At 47.6% G+C, this 7,893-nt stretch overlaps 1 protein-coding gene across 1 annotated transcript; it reads right to left on the bottom strand.

Annotated features, from left to right (window-relative positions):
• Window positions 1-529: 529 nt before the first annotated feature.
• Window positions 530-2,244, bottom strand: LOC119171778 (acetylcholinesterase-1; the record flags this gene model as incomplete). Its single annotated transcript, XM_075885154.1, is given in 1 exon segment — window positions 530-2,244. A coding segment is annotated over 1 exon segment (1,568 nt), but the record flags the coding sequence as incomplete, so codon positions are not given.
• Window positions 2,245-7,893: the final 5,649 nt, after the last annotated feature.

The following is a 7,893-nucleotide window of genomic DNA, read 5'->3' on the forward strand; positions in this document are numbered from 1 at the left end:
GCTGAGCAAAACGGAAATGGCATGGCATGCCTGATTCTCAAATGACCACGAAAATGAATGAACTGTATTATATGCACAAAAGGCAAACATAAAGTAGGCTAGGGAAGCGCCTCTGATTATGAGACGGTTGTAGCAATAGTTTTTATTATCATTCCACACTTCGACTAAATTTTTAGCCTACTTCTCTCTCAATAAGCTTCACTTTTTTTTTGTGCACTTAAGGATACTTATTATGCGTTTCTTAAGTCCTTATTTATCCTGTTACTTATCATCGGTATTTAAGTCTTTCGAACTATCCAACTATTCTCATTAGGCAAAAAATTCTTAAAATGTAATAACAACGAATGCATGGTAACACGACCCTCGATTCAGTCATGAAAAATAATTTTGCGATATAAGTAGGCAGCATATTCCTTCACTACGCAGTACTTTTTTTTCGCAGTGCAATGGTAAACGGTTTACGTGTGAGGCATACCCAATAAGGTAGCCGAAGGGGGATGTTAAGCATAAGGACAATTAAAAAGCTTACCCATTTTTAATGAACGCAGCCCATGTCTGCATCAGCTCCTCGCTGAACTGCACCTCTTCGGGCGTTGTCACGAAGTCCCTGATAGCGGGGTCCTTCATGCCGGCAGTGATCTTCTCGAACTCCTTCCTCTGCGCGTCGATCACACCCCTCGTGAAGGGAAGGTCTTCAGCGTGGGTTACCTCGTCCGAAAAGTTTCCGAGAAAGCTTGCCTTTGGCTTGTGCATGAAGGCGTAGTGGTAGACAGGAACCTTTTTCCTTATCAGGACGTCGGCAAATAGTTGACTAGGACAGGTGAAAATGATGTCACCAAACACGGCGCTGGCGATGGCCTTCAGCTCATCCTCGGTGAGTTCATCTTTGCCTTCCATGTAGGCAAGGGCAAGAGCGTGGGCCTCTCGGGTGGGAATGTTATGGAAGAAGCTCTTAAGTACGGTTCGCATTACGGTTGGGAAGTTGCTCTGGATAAAGTCAGTCTGGCTGCCGAACCTCTGGTGAACGGCGTAAGCGAAGAGCAGGCCCTCGTTTTTGGTAAGTCCAAAGAATACCTCTTTGGCGTTTATGGAGTACGTATCGGAATCCGAGGGGTCCAAAGGCATGAACTGGCTGTGCACCCTGGGAAAGTACAGGTAAATTTTCATGCCCAGACCTTCCTGTGCCGCTTGGATCAGCTCCTCGGCGTCCTTCTTTCGCAGGCACCTGATCATATCGTCGATCTGCTGTTCAGCCGACCTCGACAGGTCGTAGCAGCCAGCCACGTTGGCTACAGCTATCATTTGTGCTGGTCCAGATGCATGGTGTAGGCCAACGGTAGACAGCGGACTTCCACTCTCCATAATGACACGCCGGAAGAGACCCTTGCTCATAGGAGATATGGCGTGGTAGCCCACAGAAATGGCACCGGCGCTCTGACCTCCGAGAGTGACCATGTCGGGGTCACCCCCGAAATGGCGAATGTTGTCCTTAACCCAGCGAAGCGACATGACCTGGTCGAGCAGCCCCATGTTGCCAGGCATCTCCTTGTTACCGGCGTCGAGGAAGCCGAAAATGCTCACCCTGTAGTTCATTGTCACGTAGATGACACCCGTAGAGGCAACGAAATGGACGCCATCGTAGATGAAAAGCGAAGCGTCGCCAACGGCGAAGCCTCCACCGTAGATGTAGACGAAGACCGGAAGGTCGCGGCACTCACTGTTCTCGCACGTTGCCGGTCGCCAGACGTTTAGTGTCAAGCAGTCTTCGCTGACGGGCTGCATGTTCGCCATCTTCAGGAGCGGCGCATAGGATGAATTGTCTACCTGGGGCTTTACCTGCACGCACGAGGGCCGCTTAAAGGTGGCATTGTAGGTCCCCGACCATGGCTCGACGGGAAAGGGCTCCCTGAAGCGGTAGTCGCCCAGAGGCGGCTTAGCATAAGGGATTCCATAGAACACGTCCACTTCCTTGCCCCCGTGCTGAACACGACGCCCCATCACGCTACCTGTGGAAGTCTTCACGACAGGGTTGAACCCCAGAGTGGGCTGCGACAGGGCAAGGGCCGCAAGCAGGAGGGAGGCGTAGATGGCATACATGTTGTTCCGAATAGTCTGAGCTTTTTCGCGACGGGACTCTCCGACACACACACACACAAAGCTTTGTTAGGTCCCAAACCACAAGTGCGGCCATTTACGGCACGGGGTCCCTTCTTATAGAGAAGAGCCCGAACGCCATGTGGCCCGCTAGCGTCCGATTGGAGAGTCCGCCGGTCCGACCTTGACAGTCATGAGGCAACCGCGCCCTTTCCCACTCGACGCGCAAGCCGAGACGGGGCGAGCACGGCGATGGAGGAGGGATGATTCCCGGTGCTTGGTGTGAACCGACTTGCCGCTTATTTATTTGCGGTTTGTTTCCTTATTCAACTACGGTCACCCTCTCTCCGGGATTTCTCTTTCTTCCTTCCCCTTTTTGACGTTGGTACGGAATTCGCCGACTGAATCGAACGCGACCATTCGAAGAACGGTTTTACATGCGTACCATGTTGATTACTGGCCCGCGCACTGCAGAGTCCCACGACAATCGACTCACCCATCTACGTTGCACTTATCGCCTCTAAAAGCCTGCTTATAATCGGAGGTGTCCCGCATGGTAACCAGCGGCAACATTCATGCGGTATCGACGAGATCGTGTCCGATTCAGGCGTCAGGCGAGTGCGATTTCGCCCGGTTTCATGTCCTTCGTTAGTCGTCTCCGCACGTGCCCTGCTCACAATGCAGCGCGCAACTACGATTGTCAATCATGCGTCGTGCTGTTTTTGAGTCCGAACGCGCTTGTCTACGCACACACCACTAACGAGGAGGATGCAGCGGCTCTGTACACGTGTGCCTTGTGTGGAGCGCCGGCCGAATTTCTGTGTCCATGCAGGCGAGACGTATTAGACGTATTTAGTGGCGGAAGACGGCGTCGAAGAAACATTTGGGCGGTCAAGCAAACAGGCACGTGTTGAGATTTGTCTCTTACCGGTGATCGAACGCGAACATACTTGCGTGTAGATAAGCATCCACCCGTACGTCTGGCACGACAAGCGTGTCCTTTCCGCGCCCATCGATTAAAAAAAGGAAAACGAAAGAATAAACGGGATGCGGTAGAAGGTTCCAACGCATTCTTGATTTGCCTTCTTGCATGAATTTAAGTCTTTTGCTAGACTTTATTTTCATGCCAGTTTACGACTACCAGCGTTGATTTTTCGCAGGCGAAGATCGTGCATGCAGTCAGCTTACGGCAAGCTATAGGTATCATTCCGATGCTGCTGCGTCTGACAAGCTTGTAGTGTTCGTGTCCGTAACAGTTTTACGGGCTTTTAACACGCGATTCGCTTTCTCGAACACTTGCGCTTCTGTCTGTTCCGTGCTTGTGAAACAATGTGGTCGTCCCAGGTCACCGGATAAATGCGCATGTACTATGTCTTGAACATGTGGCCATATCAGCGAGAACGGAAGGCCAGTGGCGCAACTAAACTGGCATTAGTTGTTAGTTAGAATCCGGCAGCTTCATTTAAGGTGGAAGTATTTCGAAGGTAATCGGTTGGGTTCGTCCTGCCGAATGAACCAATCATTCGCGAGGCATGTGTGTGAACAAATCACCCGCTACAACGGAGTCCTTTGAATAACCGGAAAAGCAAACTCAATCGCAAAACAACAGTCTTTATACGCAGTCTGAGGACGGTGGCCGTTCCTCATTGCCGAGTGGCATTATCGGGTTCTCATTTTGCCTCAGCATCTGTACCAGATGGAAACGTAAAAGTGCGTGTCTGAAGTATAAATGAGAGCGCTGTATAGTGTTTGCAGTGAGCGTTGGAGCCGCTTCTAACTTATGGCTGCGCCGTGCAATGTTCCCGAAATGATGTGAAACCGGCAAGCAGAATTGTGTTGGCACCGTCGCTGCCGTCGTGGTGTGACACTTCTAAGGCTCGGGCTAAATTTCCATCGAATTCTTGCTTCATCGACAGTGAGAACGAAACCAGAAAATATCCCTTAAGGGCATGAATTGATCTCAAAGCTGAATGACTGCCGAACAAGAATAGACTGATATAGAATCTCAATTTTGCTGATTTTCCTTTATCTTCAACGAGTGCGTCGGTGATTTTGTCTCACTCCAGAAACGTCCACTTAGAATGCCTTGTTTTAAAAGTTTACTCTTAATTTCGACGTTGGCGTTGATTGCAAAGCCTAAACGCCTACTTGCAAACGTTTACTTGTGAGCCTTGAAATGTGGCATACAGCTACACCTTAACGGCTTCACTTCTAAGAGGCTTAAACAGGTTTAGCGTTGGTAATATTTAAACGTGATTGTCGTTGCATTCGTGGTGAAAACTTGGCAGGTAACGTGTCGCTCTGCTAAGCTCCAGGACGTGGGTTCGATTCTATTGCCGACTTCACAAGCTGCGATTGGACGAAATGTAAGGGCCGTCCGCTCTAATCTCAAAGCGCTTCAAGAGTAGCTCAAGTGGTCAAATGTTATATGGAATGCGTTAATTATGGTGCGCCCCATAATCTTTTCGTGGTTTTGAAATATGAGGCCTCAGAATCGATAAATTATTCCCTGTTTGATAGGGTTTCACGCACGAAAAGCGCGATGTGATTATGTAAGATTCAGAAGGTTCCAGATAATTCTACCACCCGAAGTTCCTGAACGTGCATTGAAATCATAGCACACCGGCCTCGAGAACTTTTGCCTTCACAAAAAAAAATTCCAATCAATCAATCAATTATTCTTACTACAGCGGGCAAAGTGAATTAAGGTTATATCAGCGGAAGTACATTTGTCAAGTATATACGGCTATTCATATACTATTAACAACATCAGCAACAACTCAGCAACTCAATGCGTACTAATTGTTTTTATCTTTTGGATAACTACAATTTTATCTGCTGACAAAACAAGTTAACAAAGCTGCAAGAACAAACATGTCACACCCTACTTGAGTTATGTTCCACGTTACACGCATGGCATCCGCTTTAAGTGCGACATGCCAATTCTTATTTCATGCAGACCCTCTGCTCGCCTGTAGCTGAATGAGGTGCATGTATCTGCCAAAAATAGCAGAACGTAGCTTAATGAAGCTCCTAATTTCGTATTCCGTGTGTAAATCTACGCCGGCTAGTGCGTACTTTATCACACATAAATTTGCAATAGACTTGCAGCTTTTCTGTTCGAGAAACCCAGCGAAAGATTGTCGTCAATGTTACGTGCCAAGTGAATTCCTCAAAGCTACCCAGAAGATCTTGGCCGTCGGTCTGGTAAAAGGAAAGAGGTGTATAAGGGATGCGATGGTGACGCTTGTGGTAGAGAGAAAGTCCGTTCTAGGCCAGGTCTGACAACTCCATTGAAGGGAAACGAATACGATATGTGTCGGAAGCGAATTTCAGGGCTAGGGTACGAAGAAAAGCAAAACTCAGCCGACATTGACATTACTGCGCGCCGATGGCACGCTCGGGAAGTACGGTACACCAAGATTACAAAAATCACCGATCGAAGTAATAAATGTCGGAGGGGAAAAACATGTGCTCGATGTCTTGTTTAATGTTGCATCCGGTAAGTCTGGGTGAAAAACGGCACTATATAGCAACATGGCGCCTTCGATCACACCACGCACACGAAGCCCCGAAGGCTCTGTTGTTGCACAGCCGCAATCATGCAGCAAGGACGACAATGCTGTGCTTGTTGATCGCTCATGTGCGGCGCGAATATTACGCACTGGTTGGCTGCGTTCGTCGTACGAGTCTGATAGGGATCAGGCGATACGCGTATCGTATGCGTCTAAGTTATGTATGAAGGTTGCGTTGAGAGAACGGTTTCAAGGAAAGCGAAAGTTGCAAGTAACGCGTCTTTACGAGGTCCTGCGTTCGTTGGAACGTGTACAGACGTCATTCAGAAGCGGGATTTACCTTGGACGCGGCCCTTTCCAAATGTTGGGATTCAAGTTGCTGAAAGCGTTCCAATTCTGTTCTAATGAAGGGATATTTTTATCGGTTCTCGACAACACACAACGTTTGCGGTAACGTTCGTTTCCAGTGACCCCAGAGCATATATATAATTTTAATTTAAATAAATAATATCCATATATATATATATATATATATATATATATATATATATATATATATATATATATATATATATATATATATATATATATGGGAAAGAAGTGCATATCTAAGGGCTCGTTTTTTCCGTGTTTTGACACAATGTTAATAAGACATAACAGACAACAATTCCAAAGAATGTATAGGGGAAGTTATTGGAACCAATGTAATGCAAATAGAAAAAAAAGAAAAGTGGGCGAAAAAATTACTTCCCGTGGGCAGGAATCGAACCTACGACCTTCGAATAACGCGTTCGATGCTGCACGAACTCAGATACCATGGCGGCAATGCCCCCGTTTACATGTGGGGTAGATATGTGCATTAAACGTGGAAGCTTCGATTAGCGCCGCCTGTAGCCATGGCGGCGAGTGTGGAACATTCTTTAGCAGGCTGTTTGGGGTCACGTAGCAGGTGAACTTATTACCAGCTGGCAGCTTACCAATAATACCTCGTACGCTACCTGAAGGCACCAAGTCTGCCAGAACGAGACTCATGACGGCGAGTGTTGCACACCCGCCGCCATGGCTACTGGTGGCACTGACTGACGATCCCTCGTTTAATGCACATATATGCACCATATAATGTAGACGGGGGGATAGCCATCGTGGTAGCTCAGTTGGTAGAGCATCGAACGTGGTATTCGAAGGTCACAGGCTCGGTGCCTGCACACGGTAAACTATCTTTTCGCTAAGACTTCTTTCTTCACATTTACATTACAGCTACTTCTATTAACATCCCCTATACCTTCCTTGGCATGATTATTCGCAATATTTAATTAATTGTGTCTAACAAGAAAAACGAGTCCTTAAATGTACACTTCTTACCTTCACAAAGTATGCCAGTGATAGGCAACACTTTCATCATCGGGTAGCGACCGCCCTTAGGCATCAGTAAAAACCATCACTCTCCCTCATGCTGACTACAGAAAGGCGCCAACCAGAAATACAGCTCATTGTTTCAGTTAGCGTGCGAGGATATGGCAAAACATTTCGTCTCTTCGCATTGCTCAAACTTAACAGACGTTCCTCATTTAAAACAAAATATCTGAGTCACAGGATGGCCCGCGTGTATAGTGTAATTGCCACGAATGACGCGGTGGCTACATAATAGGTCTTGTTTACCGAGAGCCCCTCGTGCGCTGCGCAGCGAATGCGCTGGTAGCGACGCAACATCAAAAACACCGCGTTGCCACGACTTCTGCCCCCTTTCTTCACACGATCGGGAAATGTGTACTCTTTAGAAATGACGCATCCACAGCTACGCGGATTCTCATAATAAAAAAATAATGACGTCAACCTTCGATAATTTGGCTCGGTTTCCCCACCCAGTGGAAAACCTCGCCGTCTTTTACTTAGCCCATTTTACAGATGAACATGCAGGCCACTGAGTCAGCCAGCTTCTCTCTTAAGAGAAGTAAAATCACACCCTTGCTAGCGTGTACTCTATCCGTGGCAGCCGCCCCGTGTAAATATGCCCGCTTGCGACCAGGCTTGCTAATTATAGAACGAGCGCACGCCAGCTGATAGCTCGAGTGTGGGCTGCAAGTGTGAAAGGCTGTACGAAGGGGGCCGTTCACACTGTCAGCGCGTCAAGTGAACACATAGGCACCAACGCGTGATCGCTGAGCCACTAAGGATAGGGGCTCACGTCCATTAGTGTTCAAAAAAGAGTGTTATATGCTTATTCACTTATTCAACCTAGCGGATGCGCGTGTTAAAGAAAGTCACTGACTTTTCTGAGGTGCAC

The sequence above is a fragment of the Rhipicephalus microplus genome, unplaced genomic scaffold, assembly GCF_043290135.1.
Source record: "Rhipicephalus microplus isolate Deutch F79 unplaced genomic scaffold, USDA_Rmic scaffold_74, whole genome shotgun sequence".
NCBI classification, from domain to species: domain Eukaryota; kingdom Metazoa; phylum Arthropoda; class Arachnida; order Ixodida; family Ixodidae; genus Rhipicephalus; species Rhipicephalus microplus.